The sequence below is a fragment of the Trematomus bernacchii genome, unplaced genomic scaffold, assembly GCF_902827165.1.
Source record: "Trematomus bernacchii unplaced genomic scaffold, fTreBer1.1, whole genome shotgun sequence".
NCBI classification, from domain to species: domain Eukaryota; kingdom Metazoa; phylum Chordata; class Actinopteri; order Perciformes; family Nototheniidae; genus Trematomus; species Trematomus bernacchii.
In genome coordinates, this window is record NW_022987698.1 from 215624 (window position 1) to 243489 (window position 27866).

General features: G+C 43.8%; 1 protein-coding gene and 1 long non-coding RNA gene across 2 annotated transcripts in view; one reads left to right on the forward strand and one right to left on the reverse strand.

The window, feature by feature from the left end:
* Nucleotides 1-2239, forward strand: part of syn2b (synapsin IIb) — a 77315-nt gene extending 75076 nt beyond the window's left edge. Inside the window, exon 13 of the mRNA XM_034139285.1 lies at nt 239-2239. Within this exon, the coding sequence (XP_033995176.1) occupies nt 239-392 (154 nt within the window). The 3' untranslated portion in view covers nt 393-2239. The remainder of the gene's footprint in view (nt 1-238) is intronic.
* On the reverse strand, nt 1269-27687 carry LOC117489762. Its single transcript, XR_004556624.1, has 2 exons — nt 27066-27687; nt 1269-1610 (listed from the first exon to the last, which is right to left on the reverse strand). It is a non-coding gene; the product is annotated as an uncharacterized LOC117489762 (long non-coding RNA).
* Between the last annotated feature and the right edge of the window lie 179 nt (nt 27688-27866).

Genomic DNA, 27866 nt, shown 5'->3' on the forward strand with positions numbered 1-27866 from the left:
TTATAAACAATATATTAAATGTTCATATATTGCTTATAATCAATGGGGGGAGGGGGGTAAAGTACAATGTCAACATTTAAGAATGTTTTCAAAGATCATTGTACAATATAGTGTTTTTGACTACCCTCCTTACTTTTCCCTCTAACTTACTTTATTTACTGCGTCCCGTCCTTCCTGCTCTCCCTCCTCGCCCATTTGCTCTCCTCCCCTCCCTTTTCCCTCCCTCCTCCCTTCCCAGTAAGTCCCAGTCCCTGACCAATGCCTTCAACGCCTTCAGCGACTCCTCTTTCTTCCGCGGGGCCCCGAGCACCGGAGGTGACGGCCAAGACGAGGAAAAGGCTGAGACCATTCGCAATCTCCGAAAGTCCTTCGCCAGCCTTTTCTCTGACTAGACACAGCCAAACTGTAGTCAGCCCCTTTTGGATCCTGCCCCCCCCCCCTTTTACTGTTGGCCAGTGATGACTTGATTGATATTAAATGTGAACAAGTCTGAGATTAAACTTTGTGTGTTAACTGTACTGTATCCCCTCTGTCCTGGTACCCTCCTCTTCCCCACTTTCAAATACTCTGTGTGAGTGACAGTGAGGCCTGCTGGGTAGGATATTCAGAGAATAATGCTTTGCCAGAATTATTGGACTGAAGGAGTTACGTCATTGATATAGACAAGTATAGAATTACAACATATTTATTTTTCCCAGAGCAAACTTTAAGGAACTGTTTCTGAAGTACATAAAAAGATAATTAGAGACTACAGATGAAATGTACATACAGTATATATATAAATATAAAGTAAATAAATACAAATATATATCACTTTAAAAGGGAGATAAGCCACTTATAGGAAATACATAGTGAAATATTTTCACTTAGCTTTTGTCAGTGACATAACTCTTTCATTAAGTGGCCGGGTTCATACACATTATGAAAAATCTGATTTTTGACGTTTTATGGTTTCCCCCACAGTGAATACGTTTTGGTCAGTAAGTGAAAGTATGTGAGTAAAAAAGAAAAAAACGACTGGGGATTTTGTGATTGGTAAATCAAGCTGTTGTGTCTCTTGGCAAAATGACTAATGGGCTCGTCATTGCTGCCCCATTTTTGTCTAAATGCCTTGAAGTTCAATGTCATGTTAGGGAGTCCGACATATGTGTATGTTCATCCGTGTTCAATTGTTATGCATGGCTCCTCCAATGGCTCAGTGTGACTTTTGGAGAAGAAGGTGAACTCTATCATTGTTGAGCCCTACGTTGCCTCTCTCTCTCTCTCTCTCTTTCTCTCTAGATGTTGTAGCTTTATTGTGAACATGTTTTCAATTCAGCTACGTTTGTTAGCTGTGCAGACCTGGGTCGATTACAAATTGAGATTCATTCCTTCACTTCAAGTGTTTGATAAGTTAAGTATTGCAGGCAGGATTTATTGCCAATGGTTCGAGCATATTGGTGACTGAACAATCAATCCTGATAAGTAACTGAATGCATTTCAAAGAGTAGAAAGACACATCTGTAGCTGTGACTGGTGATTTCTTGTTTCACCTCTGTGTAGATCTATCAACAGTATTGTAATTTGTTGATTATTCTCATGAAGACATTGAGACAGTAGTGCAATAACATCTCAACTTAACTGTTGAGTGCTGTCACCCTATTATAAATATAAATACATACAGGATATGTGTATCTGTTACCTTACTCTTACATTCCCTTTAAGATTCCTTTCAATCACAACTTTCCAGGTTGCTTTTTACCGCAGATATTACACTGGTTTTCAGATGAATATGCCATGTTTAACTGTTGGTTTCTGTGATTAATCCTTTTTGTGTTGTGGGACTGAATTTAAGGCAACCTGGAATGAACCCAGTACGATGACTGGTCATTTTCAGCTCAGTTGCTGCATTTCAAGATCATATGTACAAAAAAAGAAAAAAAATCTCAAAACTTAAGAACCGCTAATCAACCTGTCTGATGATCCATTTCCAGTACTACGTTGCAAGTCATTTAAAACATATTGTATTTGTATGTAAGTGTCATCTCAGGAGTTTATTTTTTGTAATATATTGATTGATTGATTTATATTTTTGAGGCTCCATATTTATGGTTAAGTATATATTGTTTGTTTTGTATTGTGTTTTTATTCGTAACACAATACTGCTTTGCATGATCTGGTGACTGATGATGTTTTTTTCTGTACAGATAAAAGTTAATAAAGATGTGGTTCCATCATTCCACTGATTCATTAAATACAATTAATGCTTTTTCTTTTACAATGTTTTATTCTAAGGACCACATAGTAAAGATCGGATTCATTTGTAAGGTTTTTAATTAAGGTTAACTGATTAGAATGAAAGTTAACAGAAAACAAAAGTTTGCAGTTTGTGATTTCACTTCATCAATGTGATTTATATAAATATGCCAGTATTCAACCAACTGCAACATTTATTCTTACATATACGAACAGTATATCTTAAAATATGTCACTGAATCAGCAAAGTTTTTCTGACACTAAGTCTTCCTTGTATTATCTCCACTCAAGTGTTTGTAAGGCATATTCTGTTTGTTTTTTTCTTCATTGAGCTTTATCTCATGTACACCGTCAGGTCTAATTGCATCACATGATGTTGAGCTCGTATGTATGCCATGAGGTTATCACATATTTTATTTGACAATAGCAAAGGTATGTTGTAATGCTAAATGGGGAACTTCCCTTTTTAGTTGCCGCCCTCCAGAGCTTTCACAGTGTAAGATCAACGACGGCTCTATTTGTTCTTTGAGTCTGCTTAATATTTCATTGATGTATTTAGAAGGGAAAGCATAGAAATCAAACTTTATTTTCTATGGTTTGATTGATATGTTGTCACAATTCACCCCAATAGTTGATTTCTAATAGTTACATTTTGGGTTCTACATCTTGATCAAAGCAGAAGTCCTTAGATGTCAACAGGCCAACTTCAAGGAGTTGCTAACATAGGTCAAACATTCAGAATTACAGTTACATTTCATTGGTTGTGTGCTACTCAATGGAGAGATGGATTAAACTACTCATCCTGGCCAGCAGGTGTCACTACGTACATATAGAAATACTCTGTGGGACCCTTCAATTGGGCTGACTGGGCACATTGGCTCAATGTTTCCAGTCGTTGCAAAAGATGCCACCTTAGGTACCTCAGAGAGTCTCTCTCACTGACTTTACTGCCATCAACCTCTTATCTCTTTTTGCCATTAAAATATGTTTTATTTTTATTCAAATCATTTAAAATATCTGGATTTACAGTATGTTCTTGTTATTTAATTGCCTAGCCTTTAATTTGCCTTGCATATGCAGGTTAAAAACAACCACTGATGTCAATATGGGCACTATTATATGGTTACTATAACTATTATATAGTGATAATAGGAAAGGTTATACGGTGGCAAATGTAATGATATAAATAATCATTGTCAAAAGACCTCATGAAAGACGACACACGAAGTGAGGATACCCGGCCCGGAGGAAGCCCCCTTCTGGAGCCAGGCCCAGAAGGAGGACTCGTCGGCGAGCGTCTGGTGGCCGGGCTTGCCACGGAGCCCGGCCGGGCACAGCTCGAAAAGGCAACGTGGGCAACAGCTCCGCTTCTCCGTCCCGCGGGCCCACCACCTACGGGAAACAGCGATGGGGTCGGGTGCGCTGCCAGAAGGGTGGCAGTGAAAGCAGAGGGTCTCGACGGACCAGACCCGGGCGACAGAAGCTGGCTTTGGGGACGTGGAACTTCACCTCTCTGGGGGGGAAGGAGCCGGAGCTTGTGCGGGAGGTGGAGCGTTACCAGTTGGATCTGGTTGGGCTCACCTCTACGCACAGCGTCGGCTCTGGAACCTTACTTCTGGATAAGGGTTGGACTCTATTCTTCTCCGGAGTTACCCAAGGTGTGAGGCGCCGGGCGGGTATGGGGATACTCACAAGCCCCCGGTTGGGTGCTTCTTTGTTGGAATTTACCCCAGTGGACGAGAGGGTCGCCTCCCTACACCTGCGGGTTATGGGGGGGGGAACTCTGACTGTTGTGTGTGCTTATGCACCAAACAGGCCCCCCTGATCTGAACCGGAGTGGTGGTTTGTTACTGGACTTCTGTGCTAGTCATGGATTGGCCATAACAAACACCATGTTCGAACATAAGGATGCTCATAAGTGTACGTGGTAGAGCACCCTAGGCTAAAAGTAACAAACTTTTACTGATATGTGCTGGGTCCAGGCTCAAGGGCATATGGCACTCTCAACTCTTTCCAGCACATGCCGGGGCCCTGCCTGCCAGTAGCTTTGCCGATATCTGTGTTGATAGGTAATAGATTAAGAGCGGTAAATCAGCTTAGAAACAGGAAGTGCTCAAACATTTGTGTGAGGTTATCAAATTTAGCAGTGATTCCATGTCAGCCACAGCTTGTCACAACATTTTTTACTGATAGTGTATTTAACAAACTTAAACTAGCTTTATTAAATGTCAGGTCTTTGGCAGGAAAAACATTTTTAATCAATGATTTTATCACTGAGCACAATCTCGATTTTATGTTTTTAACGGAAACTTGGATTGAACAAAATAACAGTGCAGCTGTTCTTATCGAATCAACCCCTCCCAACTTTAGTTTTATGAGTCAGGAAAGAATGCATAAGAAAGGGGGTGGAGTTGCTATTTTGTTCAATGATTCCATTCAATGCAGGAAGACATCTTATGGGGACTTTGCTTCTTTTGAATATGTGGCCCTTCAGCTGAAATGCTCCTCTCGAGCTCTGTTCCTAAATATCTATAGACCACCCAAATACTGTGCAAGCTTTTTTGATGATTTTACTGAACTGCTGTCTATAGTGTGTATTGACTTTGACCGTCTAGTCATTGTTGGTGATTTTAACATCCATGTTGACAACCCCCAGGACAGAGGGGCTAAAGAACTGTTTTGTGTTCTTGATAACTATGGACTGACTCAGCATGTGGCGGAGCCCACGCACAATAAGGGGCACACTCTGGACTTAATTATCTCAAAGGGTCTGAATATCTCAAAGGTTGTGGTGACTGATGTTGCACTCTCTGATCATTCCTGTGTTTTCTTTGAGAGCTCTATTTCTGTTCACAAAAATGTTCAGAAAGAGGTAACCACAAAGCGATATTTAACAGAAAATACTAGGGAAATGTTTACTCATAATTTTTCATCCACACTTGCCCCTGCTAACATCTCAGTAAATGAGCTAGTAGATCATTTTAATTCAAAAATTAAAAATGTTATAGATACCATTGCTCCAACTAAGGTAAAGGAAGTGATTGGCAAGAAAATATCTCCATGGAGAAAGGCCATGACCGTGAGAACAGAAAAAAGAGAGTGTCGAAAAGCTGAACGTAGGTGGCGAAAAACAAATCTCCAGGTTCACTTTGAAATCTATAAAGAGAGACTTGGCCTTTATAATTTGGAATTGAAAAACGCACGACAGTCTTTCTTCTCTGACATCATTACCAAAAACAAAAACAACGCACGTGCCTTGTTTGCTACCGTCGACAGACTAACTAACCCCCCAGTGTCAGTAGCCTCTGAATTTCTATCCACCAGGGCGTGCAATGATTTTGCCTCCTTCTTCACTGACAAAATTCAGAAAATTAGACAAGCAGTCAGTGCCTCTGCATCAGGTACAGCAAATGTTTTGTCCCTATGTCCACCTAATATCAATTCAAACACCATGACACAATTCCATTCAGATTAATGGTAAAAACTTAGAGGACATTATTCAACTTCTGAAATCCTCCTCCTGCTGCCTTGATATTATTCCAACAGGATTTTTCAAAGATGTTTTTCCTTGCATGGCCTCAGATCTACTTCATATAGTAAACACATCTCTTCACTCAGGTATATTTCCAGAGGCCCTGAAAACTGCAGTCATTAAACCGCTCTTAAAAAAGAATAATCTAGATGCCTCAGTAATGAACAATTACAGGCCAATATCAAACCTGCCATTTCTAGGTAAAATCATTGAAAAAGTTGTATTTCAACAGTTGAGTAACTTCTTGCATTTAAATAACTGTTTGGATGTGTTCCAGTCAGGATTTCGTCCAAACCACAGCACTGAGACTGCTCTTGTAAAGGTCTTCAATGACATCCACTTAAACACAGACAGTGGCAGAACTTCAGTGTTAGTATTATTAGATCTCAGTGCTGCGTTTGATACTGTTGACCACAACATATTACTAGACCGACTAGAAAACTGGGTGGGACTTTCGGCAACAATTCTAAATTGGTTTGAGTCCTACTTAAAGGACAGAAAAAACTTTGTTTCTATAGGTAAATACACATCTGAGTTGACAAATATGACATGTGGGGTACCTCAAGGCTCCATCTTGGGGCCTCTTCTCTTTAACATCTACATGCTACCACTGGCTCAGATAATGAAAAACAACAAAATAAGTTACCATAGCTATGCGGATGACACACAAATTTACGTAACAATTTCACCAGGAGATTATGCTCCAATTCAAACACTGAGTAAGTGCATTGAACAAATCAATGACTGGATGTGTCAGAACTTTCTCCAATTAAACAAAGATAAAACTGAGGTAATGGTTTTTGGAGCCAAGGCAGAACGTATAAAAGTTAGCGCTGAGCTTCAGTCTGCAATGTTCAAAACAACAGATAAAGCCAGATATCTACAGTAGGTGTAGTCATGGACTCTGACCTGAGTTTCAACAGTCACATTAAAACAGTTACTAAATCAGTCTACTATCACCTAAAGAACATATCTAGGATTAAAGGACTAATGTCACAGCAGGATTTGGAAAAACTTGTCCATGCTTTTATCTTCAGTAGACTCGACTACTGCAATGGTGTCTTTACAGGCCTCACTAAGAAATGTATTAGAAAGCTGCAGCTAATTCAGAACGCCGCTGCTCGAGTCCTCACTAACACTAAGAAAGTGGATCACATCACTCCTGTTCTGAAGTCCTTACACTGGCTTCCTGTGTGTCAAAGAATAGATTTCAAAATATTGTTGCTGGTTTATAAAGCTTTGAATGGTTTAGGCCCAAAATACATGTCTGACCTACTGCTAAATTATGAACCATCCAGAACTCTCAGGTCTTCAGGGACTGGTCAGCTTTCTGTCCCCAGAGTCAGAACTAAACATGGTAAAGCAGCATTCAGTTATTATGCTCCAAATATCTGGAACAAACTCCCAGAAACCTGCAGGTCCGCTGCAACTCTTACTACTTTTAAATCCAGGCTGAAGACTTTTCTTTTTGCCGCTGCTTTTAATTGAACTATTCACATCTTAAACTGCACTGTAACTTTTAACTTTTATCCATGTATTTTTTCTTTTAATGTTTATTTTATTATCTTTTCTTTTTAATGACTGATTTGAAATGCCATTTTTAAAATGTCTTCCATTTTTGTAAAGCACTTTGAATTGCCTTGTGTTGAAAGGTGCTATATAAATAAACTTGCCTTGCCTTGCCTTGCTTAGGCAGAAGGTCCATGATTGATTTTTTGGACACTCGGGTAAAGAGAGGGGCGGAGTTGTCAACTGATCACCATCTGGTGGTGAGTTGGGTCGAGTAGCGGGGGAAGCCTCTGGACAGACCTGGTAAACCCAAACGTGTAGTTCAGGTGAACTGGGAACGTCTGGAGGAGGCCCAAGTTCAGGAGGCCTTCAACTCACACCTCCGGCGGAGCTTTTCGGGCATTCCTGTGGAGGTTGGGGACAATGAACCAGAGTGGGCGGTGTTCAAAGCCTCTATTGTCGAAGCCGCGGCGGGGAGCTGTGGTCTCAAGGTCTTAGGTGCCTCAAGGGGCGGTAACCCTCGAACCTCCTGGTGGACACCGGTGGTCAGGGAAGCCGTCCGACTGAAGAAGGAGGCCTTCAGGGATTTGTTATCCCGGGGGACTCCCGAGGCAGTTGCAAGGTACCGACAGGCCCGAAGGGCAGCAGCCTCAGCCGTGGCCGAGGCAAAGCAGCTGGTGTGGTAGAAGTTCGGAGAAGACATGGAAAAGGACTTTCGGGCGGCACCAAAGTTGTTCTGGAAAACTGCACCTCAGGAGGGGGAAGCAGGGAACCATCCAAGCTGTGTACAGTAAGGATGGGACGTTGTTGACCTCAACTGATGGAGTGTTAGGGCGTTGGAAGGAACACTTTGAGGAATTCCTGAACCCGACAACTCCGCCCTCTATGGTAGAGGCAGAGCTGGAGTATGACGGGGCATCAACACCAATCTCCGGGGGGAGGTCACTGAGGTTGTCAAACAACTCCACAGTGGCAAAGCCCCGGGGGTGGATGAGATCCGCCCAGAAATTCTGAACGCTCTGGGTGTTGAGGGACTGTCATGGTTGTCACGTCTCATCAACGTTGCGTGGCAGTCGGAAACAGTACCGAAGGAGTGGCAGACCGGGGTGGTGGTTCCCCTTTTCAAAAAGGGGGATCAGAGGGTGTGTGCCAATTACAGAGACATCACACTACTCAGCCTCCCCGGAAAAGTTTACTCTCAGGTACTCGAAAGGAGGGTCAGGCCGATTGTCGAACCTCAGATTGAGGAGGAACAATGTGGATTCCGTCCTGGTCGTGGAATGACGGACCAGCTTTTTACTCTCGCAAGGATCCTGGAGGGGGGCCTGGGAGTACGCTTATCAGGTCTACATGTGTTTTTTGTAGATTTGGATAAGGCATATGACCGGGTTCCCAGGGAGTTACTGTGGGAGGTGCTGCAGGAGTATGGGGTGAGGGGGTCTCTACTCAGGGCCATCCAATCTCTGTACTCCCAAAGCGAGAGCTGTGTCCGGGTCCTCGGCAGTAAGTCGGACCCATTTCCAGTGAGGGTTGGCCTCCGCCAGGGCTGCGCTTTGTCACCAATCCTGTTTGTAATATACATGGATAGGATTTCGAGGCGTAGTCGAGGGGGTCTGCAGTTCGGTGGACTAAGGATTACACCACTGCTTTTTGCAGATGATGTGGTTCTAATGGCTTCATCGGTCTGCGACCTTCAGCTCTCACTGGATCGGTTCGCAACCGAGTGTGAAGCAGCTGGGATGAGGATCAGCACCTCCAAATATGAGGCCATGGTTCTCAGCAGGAAACCGATGGACGGTCCACTCCAAGTAGGGAATGAGTCCTTACCCCAAGTGAAGGAGTTCAAGTATCTCAGGGTCTTGTTCTCGAGTGAGGGAACAATGGAACGTGAGATGGGCCGGAGAATCGGAGCAGCGGGAGCGGTACTGCAGTCGCTTTACTGCACCGTTGTGAAGAAAAGAGAGCTGAGCTAGAAGGTAAAGCTCTCTGTCTACCGGGCCATTTTCGTTCCTACCCTCACCTATGGTCATGAAGGATGGGTCATGACCGAAAGAACGAGATCGCGGATACAAGCGGCTGAGATGGGTTTTCTCCGCAGGGTGGCTGGCGTCTCCCTTAGGGATGAGGTGAGAAGTTCAGTCATCCGGGAGGGACTCGGAGTTGAACCGCTCCTCCTTCGCGTCGAAAGGAGCCAGTTGAGGTGGTTCGGGCACCTAGTAAGGATGCCACCTGGAACACCTCCCTAGGGAGGTGTTCCAGGCACGTCCAGCTGGGAGGAGACCGAGGGGTAGACCTAGGACCAGGTGGAAGGATTATATCTCTTCGCTGGCCTGGGAGCGCCTTGGGATCCCCCAGTCAGAGCTGGTTGATGTGGCCAGGGAAAGGAAAGTGTGGGGCTCTCTGCTGGAACTGCTACCTCCGCGACCCGACCACGGATAAGCGGGAGAAGATGGATGGATGTTATTGCATTGTTTTGTTCAGAATAACCAAACAGCATTGAACTCACCTTCATGCATACATACAAAAACACATCTTTAATATGCAATGAAAAACACCTGAGTTTGTCAGGTAAATTAAACTTTCAATATGTGCCACTTAAAGCTCAATAAATAACAAAGAAGACCTTTGACCGGCACTTTTCTAATTTTGTCCGGAAGATTTAAACTTTAACGGACATCTTGACCAGCGAAACAAACTGAAACTGAAACTCTGCCACACGGTCCCCTCGTTCCTTGGAAGAGGCGGAGAGGTGGGTGTTTGTCATCTGCTGGTGGACTAACCGGAGAGAATTACAGTGCTTGCCTCGACGGGGAGGGATTGCATTGAATTAAAGCAGTGGGAGCAAACGCTTGCCTCGGGGAGGGAGAAAAAAAAACACAGCGGAGAATAAACAGAAGGGTAACCATGGTAACTATGGGCGGGAAGTCTTCTTCGCTGCTTTTGTGGCAGACTACAGCGCCACTTACAGGCCTGGCATATGTACTACAGCGTCTCCAGCGCTTTCGAACGGCAATGGCCGTGGCTGTCTCCTCCTGATTGGTGGAGTTGGCCCAATAGCCGTAGCGCCACCGTCCTAACGTCAGGACAGTGTTCAAATCTGGATCAGTTTTTATCAGATCCGTTGCAGTCCCTTTTTTAGAGATTTGGGTATGGAGGAAAATAGAGAGGGTTGCGTTTTCTGACACTTGGTGAGTTCCCTGGAACACCGGGGACACATATTCATGTATAAAAGACGTACAAAAGTGCATTTTGCATGATAGGTCCCCTTTAAGTTTTTGCTTGCTCACAGCTTGGCTTCAGCTTGTTGGGATGAGCACCAAGACAAACATGGTTTGGCTAGTATAGGCTTGCTTTGGTGCGTTAGCCACCCACGTCCATGTCCCGTATGAGCAGTTTGATGGAGACGTTCCCACAGATCTCTGCTGATTGATCGGCCCATGGACCCAGAAACAGAGTGTGTTTCTTCCGTCTATCTTGTACATTGTACAAACAGTTTGAGCGAGAGGATCTGTGAATTTGTTTCTCATCATCACTGTATTTCTTTACGTCTTTTTTTTTTTACAATGAAAGTCCTTTTAAAGCTTCAAGTGTAAATGACGAGGTTTCTGACATATTGAAACACCTTAACCTCTTAAGCACGGCGGTCCCCCCATTGGACCCCTCCCACCGTTTTTTTTTCGAGATAATGTCTCAGGGCTTCTTAACATTTATGAAACTATTAATGTGTAGCACCAGATTAACGGGAAGAATCTCAGCTAAGTGAAGATATGAACCATTTTTACCAAAACAAAACACAAGTCTCATAAGGAGCGTCTAAATGACCCCTGAGCGAAAAAATTCTAACGCACTGCGGCACACAATTCAAGATAAAAATACCCTTATTACTTATCGTAGCTGCACATACAATATAGCCAATTAAAGCTGAGACTCCACTGATTATTTAGGTATAGTATCATCACTGAGCGTTCCGAACTTGCGACAGGGGAAGCAAACACAGACATCACAACACGTACCTTTACGGAGCTTTTACGGCAGATCGTCTCACCGTAGCTGTCAATTAGGTCAAAAGACGTGTTCAATGGCATTAAAACGAAAAAAAAAATGCTACAACTGTTGATCCATAGGTTGATAATGTACCTGTGCCTTTGAAGAAATTATTTATAATCCATAATTCCATTTTTTATGTAAAAATCGGAGCAGAAAAGTTAGTTGCTAATGGTAGCCACCAGAGTGTATGCAGCTTCCGGTTTTGGTAACGCGTCACTCTCACTCCTTATTTGTTAAGTTTTGGTGTGTATAGAGTGGCGAAGTCACGCCCATCTACTTCCGCCCCATGGGACCTTATTTCGGAAAAATAATGTATTGAAGTCAATGGAGAGAGAAAACGTATCTTTCGATCCCGTTTGAATTGTGCCATGAATTACACATATGATGTTTGTCAATCTTAAAAAATCATTTCCATGTCAAAAAAGTCACAGTTTGTCGTAAAACTGTTGAAATATAAGACTATGAAAAATACGCAACTAGAAAGACTACAAATCCCAGAGTCGCGTAAGTGATGTCACAATTGTTTTCCTCCACTAAGAGATAGCTAAGATCAGCGCCATATAGATAGAATCTATCTATATGGCCAGTGGCGACTGGTCATTAGGGGCAGGTGGGGCACAGCCCCACCTAGTGTCAGCAGAAAGTATTACAAATAATGATTACAAAAATGCAAAAAAATAAATAAAAAAATATATAAAATATATTTTAAGATCATGTTTAATCATCTGATTCGTCTGTACATTGCTGTTTTAGTCTGTGTTCTTCTAATTAGTGTGTCTACAGTCACAGTGTGTGCCTATTGAGCTGTTTAGAGCCATGTGGGACAAAACCTGATTATGCCCCTTCCTCTCGCTGTGAAGTCAACGGTGACTGTAAAAACTTCACTGCGCATGCTCAGAGTATTTTGTAATGTAATGTGTGTGGCAAAAAAATAATGACCAGAGGGGCACGTAGCTACCATCCCCACCATACGTCTTCTCAAATCATTCAGAGCTGATTGGCTGTAAGTACGTGTGCCGCGAAAAGTGTGGTGTGTGAAGAGGAGACGAGAGAGCTGCAGTGACGCGTCCTAAAACCAGGAAGTAAGCTGCAAAAAAGCAATGAGGTTTCTCCATAGGATTTTAGAAAATAGCTCGAAATAAGATCTGTGGGAAACGTACCTGTTAGATAAATGCACGTTTTGATTAGCCGGATAACATCCACATGTCTACCCTACTTTTATAATTTTTTTATCATAAATCTATGGATTAGATTTATGATAGACTTTTGAAACTACAAGAACATAAGGAGGACTTTTACAAAAAAGTAATAGAAATGTTTGTCCAGAAGGATAGGCAAATGGACTTCATCTTCAAGTCAAGGTAAGACCGCCATTTTATTGAAAATGGGATCTTACTAAGAGAGAACAATTCAATATTTAAATGATAAAATTACATTTGTTGGGTATCCTTTTGTTGAACTGTCTGTTTAAAATTAATCGAAGCATCAGACAAAAAAAGCTTTTGAAAATAATATTATATTTTGGTTTAGGTCAAAATATAATATTTGTAAACCTGAAGAGTCAGTGCCAGTGTCTCAGCAGCCATGAACCTCACTGCACGTCACTGCATAAGCTTATATATAGACATCTAAGTTTTTTGTGCCTCACCACTTTTGTACATATAAAAACGCCACTGTATATGGCGCTGGCTAAGATAAGATAACTTTAACAAGATGCCTGTGTGCTTAGTACCAGGTTGTTATTATACCAGCAATGGGTCTTGCTCGTTCTTTCGCTTCCCATCTGATGAAAGGACCAGGAGTGTGTGGATCAAGCTAGCTAGTAGCTAGCACGTTAGTTAGCATTACAGCCTTGTCATTTGTATTAGCCTTAACATGAAGTAACATTAAGTAACCCAAAATGTTAAACAGTAAGAGTAGTAGTCATATTTCGTGAACCCTTTGAAGAGTACTGTCACCGGTGTGATCATTCTATAATACACCATTTAAGCCCGGGGGAGAAATGCTAACGCTAACGCTAGCGATCTTCTCTACTTCATGCTATCTGCACAAATGGTTGACATTAAACATTAAAAAGACCAGGCAGTTCAGAGAGAATCAAAGGAAGGCAGGCAGGCAGCTTTGCATGACATTCTTCAGGACGTGTTTCATTGTGGTGATAGTGAGGGTAGTCAATCGTTTTGTTGACAAGACAGTAGTGACGGCCATCTTGGTGACGTGTGTTGTTGACCAGAGAAGTAGTTCATTGAGCGTTTCACACAAACAAATGTGTTACTTCACAGTTTTACGACACATTTTTTTTTTTGACTTGCAAAATTATCTTTTAAATTGACAAACATCATATGTGTAATTCGTGGCACAATTCAAACGGGATCGAAAGATAATCTTTCTCTCTCCATTGACTTCAATACATAATTTTTCCGAAATAAGGTCCCATGGAGGTCCACCGGAAGGGGAGGGACTTCGCCACTCTATATAACTTTCCCTCGATTCCATTGGCTCTAGCGGTTATAAAGAGATTTCATTCATCAAAATCGAGCAAGGGGGGCCAGAGATAGGTCAAATCCACCCAAATGACCCCAGAAGTGGGGGTTTCTGGCTAAATCTCTCTAAAAAGGTCAAATTTCACTTGTTTTGCATCAATCTTGATACAGGGTACTTATTATATGTTGTACTTTGGATTCCTAAAGCTTTTAGTCTACTAACCCATCATCCAAGGGTAGTTTTCACTATAAGTAAAAAAGAATTTTTGGACGGACACTATAATTTACAGTTTTTTACTATGTCAAATCTGAATTTTCTTTAAAATAAAAAACATCTATATTGATTCTGACTTTTCTACATCCAACTCACAGGTTTATCATTACTTTGAGAATAAAGATTATTAATTTAACCCTTTTAGAAGGGAAGATATGGTCATTTGTTCTGGGAATGTCATTTTCGAGCCTGAGACCTGAAAAACAGGCTCAGGGCTTAAGAGGTTAACCTGTTAAGCACCAAGCCTGTTTTTCATGTTTCAGGCTCGAAAATGACATGCCCAAAACAAATGACTACAACTTAACTTCTAAAAGGGTTATATGAATAATTTCTTTTATCAAAGCAAGGTTACATCTGTGAGTTGGATGTAGAAGTGTCAGAATCAATATAAATGTTTTTTATTTTAAAGAAAATTCAGATTTTACATAGTAAAAAACTGTAAATTATAGTGTCCGTCCAAATATTATTTTTTACAGATAGTGAAAACTACCCTTGGATGATAGGTTAGTAGACTAAAAGCTTTAGGAATCCAAAGTACAACATATAATAAGTACCCTGTATCAAGATTGATGCAAAACAAGTGACATTTGACCTTTTTAGAGAGGTTTAGCCAAAACCATCCCACCTCTGAGGTGATTTGGGTGAAAATGTTTTTTTTTCCATATCTCTGGCCCCCCTTGCTCGATTTTGATGGTTGACACCTCTTTCTGACCGTTAGAGCCAATAGAATCGAAGGGGGAGAATCACACACACACACATTGTGAAGAGAAAAGGTGGGGGCTGCGCGCATGTAAATGTAAAGCAGAGTGGAGCTACATTCTAGCTCTGGCAGTTGGAAACAAAAAAGCAGTTTTATTGCTTATGGATTATCAGAAATAATTTCAAAGAGGGCACAGATACATTGGATGAACCTATGGATTAACTGCAACATCGTTTTTTTATCGTTTTAATGCCATTGAAGACCAGTTTTGACCAAGGTAAGCCATGTTAGCATTTCTAGCTACTTAGCTCCACATGTTATGATGTACGCTTTCGTTTATAGCGTCGCAAATGTTTATCACTGAGTGTTGAGGTGGGCACCACTAGATTCAGTGTCTCCAGGACACCAAAAACGAGTGGTTGGCTGTGCATCTAGGATAAGTAATAAGGGAGTTATTGTGAGTTTAAGTGCCGTTTTAGGTTACATCTTTCCGCTCGTGGATAATTCAGAGGCTGAGTGCTAGCATTGTGGGGTTTTTTTGGAGAAAAAAAATTAAAAAGATCAGTTAGCTGAGTTTCTTCCCGTTACATGGATATAACACATTCATAGTTTTATTAAATATTAAGATTCCTTAGACGTTGTTTCCTGCAAATGACGCGTTTATCCGCCCGGTACCGGGCGGATGGTGCGTAACAGGTTAAAACAAATGAATAACGACTCTATATAATAAAACACGGAGGACGGAGATCTCTTTTTCTCCCCCTCTTCTGACAGCCCAGCAGCTGATCAGAGCACGTCTCCCCTCTCCTGCAGGGGGGCGTGGTCAGCAGAATCAGACCCGTGGACAGCAAACAGCACATAGAGCGAAATGAGGCATGGCTAAAATGCATGATCTGTTTGGTATTTTGAAAACAGAAACGTATAAATATACCTTATATAGGTATGGCCCTACAATATATCATTTAAATATAGCATGATAGGTCCACTTTAAATTTGCATAAAGGACCAATTAGTACTTTGGTTAAACATTTTAACCCCAAGACAAGGTTCTTAAATCACCTATATGTTTGAGGATGGGAAGAAAAGCTAACCAATTTGGCCTATTTCCTATTATCAAGAGCCAACACTGATTTTAAATAACATTTTTTGTCACTACAGATTGATTTTGAACGGTTTGCTCTCCCCTCTGGCCTGAAAACAATGTCTGTTCCACTTTATAATCATTACGGTGTCAAGACAGTAGTAGGAGAGTCTTGCACAGATAAACAAGCACTTACATGAGTCAACTGTATAAACAATCAGAAGTTATTGCTCAGGATTGCTTGCTGTTTTTTGTAACAGGAAAATAGAGGAATGCAAACCTGTTTTCAAATGTAAGGTTTTGATTTTGTTTGACATTTCTCAGTAATGACACCCTCAGACACCCAATATCATCCATGCTATGCCATCAGTAATAACACAAATGTTAAGGGGATGAAGCTTTACCTCCCAAATCAGATATGCTTTGTTTTTCAACAAATGTATCAATTTGCTGCATAATATATGTTTCTCACAATTGTTTTTTGTAAGCTGCACACAGGTGATACTGAGTCTTCTCGATTAATAGATTATAAACTATACCATGCTTGAATAGACTCCTAAGTTATTATTTCATATGTAACATATGTAAGACAAGGGAGGGAAGAGTCAATTATATTGAGTAATTTATTTTATATTGAGTAATTTATTTTATATTGGGTAATTTATTTCTCAAACCTATGTTTTATGGAAGAGAAAATGTATTTCTGATAAACTAATATTTTATCAAACAGTAAATGGTGAATTAATATAACATTTAAAATCATTGAGAAGGGGTTATATCCACAGGGACTAGCTCACCTTTAACTTACAATAACATGTCTCTGCTATGGACTGATGAGTATATGATTCTGCATGTTAAATGACTAACACAAACCTTCAAAATGATAATTTGCATGTGTCAGGAAGGCTCCAAAAATAATTCTGAGGGGCCTATCCTATTTTAGTAATTAAATGATAATGTGCTAATCCATTACTTTGAGTTGTCATCGCTCAGAAAACATCCCTATCAGGTGTTGTGCCGATAACTAGGACAGCTCTCAAGGCCAAGGGTCAGAGAGAGTGGGTCACACTCTCCGGCTGCAGAGAGCACCCCCAGCCACGTGCAAGGAAGCACGAGGTCGTTCAAGATGAGAGGATTCTACTCTTCTTTCTGATGAGAGGGGACTCTTCTCTTCATCTTTCTGCTCGGTGGGCTCTAGCAGACAACCCTGCAGGACGAGCGAGGGCTTCAGAGGCTTCTATAATACAAGGTTCCATGTTTCTTGGAGCAGTTTGATGTCTTCCTAACCTCTCCCATCACGGGGGACACACCTGGATGCGCCACTAGGAATACGCAGTTGCTCTGCTCTCCACATTGATAGCAGAAGGAATACAGGCAGATGAGCCTCCGTTTCACTGGGGGGTTAACTACAGTGCTCACTGAATGAGCCACACAAAAGCAGAGCAATTGGGGGGGTTGAAATATGGCGCTCTGATGAAGAAGAGTTTGAGCCAATCAGCACCTCAGTGCTAATCTAAAGTATCAGGATGCCTTTACACACCAGACACTCGGTGTCATAAAGGGAGGAGGAGAACGAGTCAGGAAGACTGACGGACATGTTCTCCCAGCTCTCGTACAAAGAAGAACTTTGAATGACCAGATGTTTAAAGATGTACAATTAATGATTGTTTTTTATATTTCCAATGAACAGACATGTGTTAAATAGTGGTGATTAATAAATGTTGTCAGATCAGATTACACTTTCGCACTAAACAAAATAAATAAATAAATATTCTCAGATGATAAGGTATTGAATAATAAGGTATTTCTACTATTATCACAGATAATGTTAATATCCTTAATCATCCAGCAATCAGGCTTAACAACACTACTCTATAATGTATTATCCATGCACAGACAGACCTAAAATGATGTTTCAAGTACGGGATTAATGGCCCAAAACAAATACGTATAATAATTCATATAACAATTATGTAGCATATTTGATCCTCTAATTAGAGAAGTATAATTTAAAGAAATTGATATTCTATATTCAACATTAGATAAACACAGAAGAACCCGTTCCAAGTACCATAAGTAGATGTTCAGGTAAGTGTGGCTAATAAGAATAATTAATTGAGTTAGTTTGCTACAGATCAGTTGTAGCATTTACAAATGTATGAATTAAAGTTTTAGGAATGTTTAATCCTTCATTTCCAGGTTTTTACAAAAGTCTTTGAATATTTGCCTGACTTTTCCTTTTTAGATTGTTAAACATTTTGAGAATTATTTAACATTTCCCTTCAGATTTTGAAATGACATAATGATTGATAGTTCAAGTAATGTAATTCTGTTATCATGTCTTTTGATTTAATATTTAATGAAGCTAACGTAAATATAATCCTAAATTGTTGACACAGATTATAGATTGGTTAGCTCACCAGTGTGAATCTCTTACACCATAGTTGGATCTCTCATGATCCTGATTTATTGACGCCTTGACTAAATGTTTGCCTTGAAGTAAATCTTTGAGCTGCAAGCTAGTCTTGATTTTGTAGGTTGCTAAATAAAATTAACTAATGAGTAAATGATAACATGTATTTGTTTTCAAATGTTTATGTTATTATGAATCTGTGATTATTTCATGTATGTTCATAATTATGCTTTTGAAAAAGATGCTCCAAACACTGATGAGAGATCATTTTTATGATTGTGATTGACTGTTTCAATCTGAAATGTTTTATTAATGTGATTATTTGCAACATTGTGTAGAATGCCTACACCCTTTCTGAAGAACCTTATTTATTAGGGTATTGAACAAATTATTATTTGAATAGGTTTTTTAGGTTATCAAAATTGATAAAAAGAGAGGAACTGTTAGGGAATAATTTGCTTAGGTATTCAACCTTTGACACAGTTCATCATTTTCTCCTCTCACTGTCTCCTTTCCCATGGCATAGGTCTACGGCGTTAGGTATTGCTGCTATCTCTTTTAAGGAGGAGCAGCTTGGGCGCATTGTTGTTGCCAGTGTATGACAGAGCACAAGCCGCCATGAGGTAGTTTACTGTTCAGGGACGTAGGTTCCCTGGCGCACATTCTTTTCTATGGACGAGAGCTCTAGTTAGATTCAGGGTCCATAATTGTTTAATTTCACTGATAAAGAATGTTGATTATTACACTCCAAACTAGTTAAAACCTTGAGCTGCAGAAGAGTTCTTCAGAATTGGTTTGGCAACCGCTGTGTCACACTACCTGTCTTGTCAATTCTCCGGCCATAACTCCAAATAAACCATCAGTGTTTGCCATCAAAGCTCCAGCTCTCCTCGTGTCTCTCTGAGTCCTGACTCTCCATTGCTACAGAAGTTTCCCCCACAGATACCAGAGCTCCAGCCCCCTGGGTGTCAACTGTATAAACAATCAGAAGTTATTGCTCAGGATTGTTTGCCGATTTTTGTAACAGGAACACTCTCCAGGGCTTCAAGTGTTTTAGTTAAGTGCATATAAATTATGTGTGGGGAGGACTGTTACACATGTGAGAGAGATTCTGATGTGTGTGTCTACACTTTGTGTGAACAAGCTAAGTTTGCCAGAGCTGTCTTATTTCAGTTCACAGAGTTATGAAAGATCAAAGGGAGCTGAAATGAAGCTGACTGCTGCACAGTGGAAGTAGCATGATTGAACTACACTGACATCTTGCTGCTTTAAAAAGGTGATCACACAAGACTGTCAAATCTGTCTAAATCACTAAAGAATGCAGAACGTCATAGGCTGGTGAAGTGACAGACATAAAGCTTGAAAAAATGGCAACAGATACACTGTTTTGTGTTCTTTCATTTGCAGAGCGTATCGATAAAGGGAAACATTTGTTTACCAGGCTTCTTTTGCTGCACATTGTGTGTGCTACCGGAAGTTTAACCAGTGGCCGTGTTCATACACATTATGAAAAATGTGATGAAAAATCAGATTTTTGACGTTTTATGTTTCCCCCACAGTGAATACGTTTTGGTCAGTAAGTGTAAGTATGTGAGTAAAAAAGAAAAAAACGACTGGGGATTTTGTGATTGGTAAATCAAGCTGTTGTGTCTCTTGGCAAAATGACTAATGGGCTCGTCATTGCTGCCCCATTTTTGTCTAAATGCCTTGAAGTTCAATGTCATGTTAGGGAGTCCGACATATGTGTATGTTCATCCGTGTTCAATTGTTATGCATGGCTCCTCCAATGGCTCAGTGTGACTTTTGGAGAAGAAGGTGAACTCTATCATTGTTGAGCCCTACGTTGCCTCTCTCTCTCTCTCTCTCTCTCTGTAGATGTTGTAGCTTTATTGTGAACATGTTTTCAATTCAGCTACGTTTGTTAGCTGTGCAGACCTGGGTCGATTACAAATTGAGATTCATTCCTTCACTTCAAGTGTTTGATTAAGTTAAAGTGGACCTATCATCATGCTATATTTAAATGATATATTGTAGGGCCATACCTATATAAGGTATATTTATACGTTTCTGTTTTCAAAATACCAAACAGATCATGCATTTTAGCCATGCCTCATTTCGCTCTATTTGCTGTTTGCTGTCTATGGGGCTGATTCTGTGAGCTGCAGCTGACCACGCCCCCCTACAGGAGAGGGGAGCCGTGCTCTGATCAAGTCAAGAGGGGGAGAAAAAAAGATCTCTGTCCTCTGTGTTTTATTATATTATTATAGGCCTATAGAGTCGTTATTCATTTGTTTTAAAGCTCAATAAATAACAAATAAGTCCTTTTACCGGCACTATTCTAATTTTGTCCGGAAGATTTAAACTTTAACGGACATCTTGACCGGCGAAAGCAACTGAAACTGAAACTCTGCCGCACGGTCCCCTCGTTCCTTGGAAGAGGCGGAGAGGTGGGTGTTTGTCATCTGCTGGTGGACTAACCGGAGAGAATTACAGTGCTTGCCTCGACGGGGAGGGATTGCATTGAATTAAAGCAGCGGGAGCAAACGCTTGCCTCGGGGAGGGAGAGAAAAAGCCACAGCGGAGAATAAACAGAAGGGTAACCATGGTAACTATGGGCGGGAAGTCTTCTTCGCTGCTTTTGTGGCAGACTACAGCGCCACTTACAGGCCTGGCATATGTACTACAGCGTCTCCAGCGCTTTCGAGCGGCAATGGCCGGCCGTGGCCCAACCCCACATTCCCCTGCTAGGTCGAGAGTTGGCCCAATAGCAGGAAGGCGCCGACGGGACAGCTCCGGAGGCCGGGCAGGAAGGCGCCGACGGGACAGCTCCGGAGGACGAGCAGGAAGGCGCCGACGGGACAGCTCCGGAGGCCGGGCAGGAAGGCGCCGACGGGACAGCTCCGGAGGACGAGCAGGAAGGCGCCGACGGGACAGCTCCGGAGGCCGGGCAGGAAGGCGCCGACGGGACAGCTCCGGAGGCCGGGCAGGAAGGCGCCGACGGGACAGCTCCAGAGGACGGGCAGGAAGGCGCTGACGGGACAGCTCCGGAGGATGAGCAGGAAGGCGCTGACGGGACAGCTCCGGAGGACGGGCAGGAAGGCGCTGACGGGACAGCTCCGGAGGCCGGGCAGGAAGGTGCTGACGGGACAACACCGGAGGACGGGCAGGACCCAGTATCGGCCGGACAGGAACCGGAGCCGACCGGACAGGCGCAGACGGGACCCCGAACATGACATGGGCTGGTGTCAATGGGACCCCGGATGTAGCAAGGGCTGGTGTCGACTGGACCCCCAACGGAACAGGACACAGAGTTGGCAGGACCCCCGGCGGGACAGGTGTCGGCGGGACCCCCAACAGAACAGGACACAGAGCTGGCAGGACCCCCGGCGGGACAGGTGTCGGCGGGACCCCCAACAGAACAGGACACAGAGTCGGCAGGACCCCCGGCGGGACAGGTGTCGGCGGGACCCCCAACAGGACAGGATCTGGTGTTGGCAGGAAACCCGGCGGAGCAGTAGTCGGCGGGACCCCCAACGGGACAGGACATGGGGTTGGCAGGACCCACAGCGGAACAGCTGTCGGCAGGACCCCCAACGATACTGGACGTGGAGTTGGCAGGACCCTCAGCGGAAGAGTAGTCGGCGGGACCCCCAATGGGACAGGACATGGAGTTGGCAAGACCCCCGGCAGGAGAGTAGACGGCGGGACCTCCAACAGCACAGGACATAGGGTTGGCAGGACCCCCGGCAGAAGAGTAGTCGGCGGGACCCCCAATGGGACAGGACATGGAGTTGGCAAGGACCGCCGGCAGGAGAGTAGTCGGCGGGACCTCCAACAGCACAGGACATAGGGTTGGCAGGACCCCCGGCAGAAGAGTAGTCGGCGGGACCCCCAACGGGACAGGACATAGGATTGGCAAGACCCCCGGCAGAAGAGTAGTCGGCGGGACCCCCAATGGGACAGGACATGGAGTTGGCAAGACCCCCGGCAGGAGAGTAGTCGGCGGGACCTCCAACAGCACAGGACATAGGGTTGGCAGGACCCCCGGCAGAAGAGTAGTCGGCGGGACCTCCAACGGCACAGGACATAGGGTTGGCAGGACCCCCGGCAGAAGAATAGTCGGCGGGACCTCCAACGGGACAGGACATAGGGTTGGCAAGACCCCCGGCAGAAGAGTAGTCGGCGGGATCTCCAACGGCACAGGACATAGGGTTGGCAGGACCCCCGGCAGAAGAGTAGTCGGCGGGACCTCCAACGGTACAGGACATGGGGTAGGCGTCGGCCGTAGAGCCAACAGGACACGGGGGGCTGGCGTCGGCCGGAGAGCCAACAGGAGACGAGGTGCTGGAGTCGGCCGGACCACCGACAGGACACGAGGGGCTGGAGTGGGCCGAACCACTGACAAAACACGGGGGGCTGGCGTCGGCCGGGGAGCCAGTACTGGAGCCGAAACTGGAGTCGGGACCATGGCTGCTGGGACCGGAACAGAGGCCGGAACCATGGCTGCTGGGGCCAGAACTGGGGCTGGAACCATGGCTGTATGGGCCGGTTCTGGAGCCGGAACCATGGCTGTGTGGGCCGGTTCTGGAGCCGGAACCATGGCTGCTGGAGCCAGAACTGGGGCTGGAACCATGGCTGCTGGGGCCAGAACTGGGGCTGGAACCATGGCTGCTGGGGCCAGAACTGGGGCTGGAACCATGGCTGCTGGGGCCAGAACTGGGGCTGGAACCATGGCTGCTGGGGCCACGGCTGGAATCCTGGCCTTGCGTCTCCTAGAGACCTTTTGGAGGCTCCGTGGACCTCCTAAGGCAAGGCGGGATCCCAAGAAGGGGTTTGAGACTTGAGGCTGGCACTCAGGGCTGCTAGTAAAAAGTCTTAGCTTCTCAGGCAACAAGCTCCTAAGCCAGGGCTTGCTGTCAACCTCCCTGCGTGCCTCGTTAAGGGCAGCCTCTTTGGCCTCTCTGGATGAGGCCCTCCTCCAGTCATTGAAAATGCATTCCAGATTGTATTTAAGCTCATAAAGCTCTTGGCTAAATGAAAAAACTGCTGGGTCCATACTGGTCTGTTCGTACTGTCAGGTTTGGGGAAATAGGACCCAAGTGCAGTTCAAAAATACAAAAAGGTTTGTTAACAAAAAGCGGGCTTTATTATCAAAAGCTGAAGGCATGAAAAAACAAGAAACTAATAAACAGAAACAAAACCGGGGAACACGACAGACAGGAACAAACTTACAGACGGGAACAGGCAGGAGACACGGACAAGCATAGACGACAGGTAGCAGGGACATGAAATGACGACGAACAGACATGGAGCACAGTGCTCCTCTCCAACTTTGCCCATTTTCATATTTTGTACATATTTATTTTACTTTTGCCGTTTTACTTTTAACATGGTTCGCAACATGCTAGCCGACCGCACCTACTCTGCCATACAATATAGCAGAGAGGAACTTCTTCAATTGCGAAACTTTGTGGACAAAAATAACCCTCCGACAGACAATGGAGATTCACCATGGCTACCTGTTGCTGTTCTACCTGAGAGACGCAAGAAGAAAACAAAACGCGGGTGCCGGGCCGGGCTGCTGGTCAGACTGAGGAAACGAGAGAATCGACCCCCTATTCCGAGTATTCTTCTGGCTAATGTTCAATCCATTGAAAATAAGCTAGATGAACTCAGAAGCCGGATTGCTTTTCAACGGGACATTAAGAACTGTAACGTGGTAATTCTCACTGAGACTTGGCTCAACCCCGCTATCCCGGACTCCGCCATTGTCCCTGATGGATTCTCTATTTTTCGTCAGGACCGGACTGCAAACTCGGGGAAAAGTAAGGGAGGCGGTGTGTGTGTAATGACTAACAACAACTGGTGCTCAGATGTGAAGATTATTTCATCGGACTGTTCCGCACATCTAGAGCACCTCATGATCTCATGTCGGGCCTTCCATCTGCCGAGGGAATTCACATCTGTTGTGATAACAGCAGTGTATGTCCCCCCGCAGCCACTCGCCGACAACAACACGGCACTCGATCAGCTGTTTGGGATTATTGATAAGACCGAGACTTCACGGCCAGATGCGGCGTTCGTTGTGGCCGGAGATTTCAACACCGCCAACATGAAGAAGGTTTTACCAAAATATTACCAACACATCAACTGCCCGACGCGCCGGGGAAACATATTGGACCATGTTTATTCCCCTTTCCGGAATGGATATAAGGCTCTCCCTCGCCCTCCCTTCGGCAAATCAGACCATATCTCACTACTGTTGTTGCCTGCGTACAAGCAGAAACTTAAAAGGGACAGACCGATTACAAAGACAGTACAGCGATGGAGCGAGGAGTCAGATTCAGCACTGCAGGATTGCTTTGCATCTACGGATTGGAGTGTGTTTGAGGACAATAACATCAACACACACACGGACACTGTCATCTGCTACATTGGGAAATGCATCGATGACGTGGTACCGAAGGTTTCTGTACGGACATTCCCAAATCAAAAGCCCTGGTTAAACTCCGATGTGCGCGGCAAGCTGAAAGCGCGCACTCTCGCGCACAGAGCGGGGGATTTGGAGGAGTACAGGAAGTCTAGGTATGATCTCCGGAGAGCAATTAAAAATGCAAAGAGACAGTACAAAGAGAAGGTGGAATCTGACTTCAAAGGCTGTAACACTAGGAATATGTGGGCGGGACTAAGGACAATGACTGACTACAAAGGAGCAGCGGGGGGTGCTGCGGGAGTGTCTGCGTGCGCATCTCTCCCAGATGAGCTGAACAGTTTTTTTGCACGCTTTGAGAGCAGCCAGGCTGTGGAGGTACAGATGGACCAGGAGCTACACTGCCCTTTTGTTTTAAATAGGGCAGATGTGTGTAAATCCTTTAAAAGGGTTAACCCACACAAGGCTCCTGGACCTGATGGCATCCCTGGCCGTGTTCTCAGGGTGTGTGCAGTTCAGCTGGCAGAGGTGTTCACAGACATCTTCAACAGGTCCCTGCTGCAGTCTGTAGTCCCCACATGCTTCAAACATTCCACTATCGTTCCTGTCCCGAAAAAGACAATCATCACCTGCCCCAACGACTACCGCCCAGTAGCACTCACCTCCACCGTAATGAAGTGCTTTGAGCGGTTAGTCAAATCATTCATCACCTCCTCCCTCCCTGAATCTCTGGACCCCCTGCAGTTTGCCTACAGAGCAAACAGGTCCACAGACGACGCCATAGCCCTCACCCTCCACACTGCCCTCTCACACCTGGACCCGAAGAACAGGAACACATATGTGAGAATGCTGTTCATTGACTACAGTTCAGCATTCAATACCATTGTGCCCTCCAAGCTGGCCATCAAGCTCAGAGACCTCGGGCTCAACAGCGCCCTCTATGACTGGATCCTGAACTTCCTGACGGGCAGACCCCAGGCAGTGCGGGTGGGAAACATCACATCCTCCACCCTGATCCTCAACACCGGTGCCCCTCAAGGCTGCGTGCTCAGCCCTCTCCTCTACTCCCTGTTCACCCACGACTGCGTGGCCACACACAGCTCCAACACCATCGTGAAGTTTGCTGATGACACGACCGTCATCGGCCAGATCACAGACGATGACGAGACGGCGTACAGAGAGGAGGTCGAAAACCTGACATCTTGGTGCCAGGATAACAACCTCCATCTCAACATCAGCAAAACAAAGGAGCTGATTGTGGATTACAGGAAGCAGCAGGGAGAGGGACACGCCCCCATCGCCATCAATGGGACTACGGTGGAGAGAGTCAAAAGCTTCAGGTTCCTTGGGGTCCACATCACTGAGGACCTGACATGGTCTCTTCACACCACCACCATCACCAAGAAAGCTCGACAGCGGCTCTTCTTCCTCCGCAGGTTGAGGAGGTTCAAAATGGATTCCAGGATACTCTGCAACTTCTACAGGTGCACGATAGAGAGTATCCTGACTGGCAGCATGACGGCCTGGTACGGCAGCTGCACCGACCTCGATCGTAAGGCTTTACAGAGGGTGGTGAAAACTGCACAGCACATCACCAGGACGGAGCTGCCATCCATGGAGGACCTTTACTCCCAGCGGCTCAGGAAGAAATCACTACGGATTATCAAAGACCCCCATCACCCCAGCCACAAACTGTTCTTTCTGTTGCCGTCTGGCAGACGTTACCGCAGCATCCTGGCAAGGACAAGAAGATTCTGAGACAGTTTCTTCCCGCGGGCAGTGAGACTGTTAAAAAATTGAACTGTTGAAACAACTTCAAACATTCATCTGCTACTCAGTAGTATGTATCTAATACCTAATATATATATATATATCATTCCAATAACTTGTATATAGACTCTATTGCACTATTCCACATCATAACTTTATTTTATTTTATAACTATTATTATTTTTGTATTGCTCTTGCTCTTATTGTTATGATGTTATTATGTTGCATTGTTGGAGAAGCCTGTGACATAAGATTTTCAACTACATAATTACTCTGTAGCTATGTCAGATTGACAATAAAGAACCTTGAACCTTGAACTTTGAAGACAAGACTAAATACACAGAAGGGTAATCACAGGACAAGACACAGCTGGACAGGGGAGGCAGAAACACAAGGGCAACAGGTGAACACAATGAGGCACAATCAGACACACTAGGGAAACTAACGACGGGAAGGCAAACACAGGGAGTAGGATCAGACAAGACACAAGGAGGAAAACATTTCAAAACAAAACAGGAAACCAGAGACAGAAAAAGACAAGACACAACACAACACAGACAGATCGTGACAATTACAGTAGTGCAATAACACCTCAACTTAACTGTTGAGTGCTGTCACCCTATTATAAATATAAATACATACAGGATATGTGTATCTGTTGCCTTACTCTTACATTCCCTTTAAGATTCCTTTCAATCACAACTTTCCAGGTTGCTTTTTACCGCAGATATTACACTGGTTTTCAGATGAATATGCCATGTTTAACTGTTGGTTTCTGTGATTAATCCTTTTTGTGTTGTGGGACTGAATTTAAGGCAACCTGAAATGAACCCAGTACGATGACTGGTCATTTTCAGCTCAGTTGCTGCATTTCAAGATCATATGTACAAAAAAAGAAAAAAAATCTCAAAACTTAAGAACCGCTAATCAACCTGTCTGATGATCCATTTCCAGTACTACGTTGCAAGTCATTTAAAACATATTGTATTTGTATGTAAGTGTCATCTCAGGAGTTTATTTTTTGTAATATATTGATTGATTGATTTATATTTTTGAGGCTCCATATTTCTGGTAAAATATATATTGTTTGTTTGTATTGTGTTTTTATTCGTAACACAATACTGCTTTGCATGATCTGGTGACTGATGATGTTTTTTTCTGTACAGATAAAAGTTAATAAAGATGTGGTTCCATCATTCCACTGATTCATTAAATACAATTAATGCTTTTTCTTCTACAATGTTTTATTCTAAGGACCACATAGTAAAGATCGGATTCATTTGTAAGGTTTTTAATTAAGGTTAACTGATTAGAATGAAAGTTTTTAATATGACAAAAGTTTGCAGTTTGTGATTTCACTTCATCAATGTGATTTATATAAATATGCCAGTA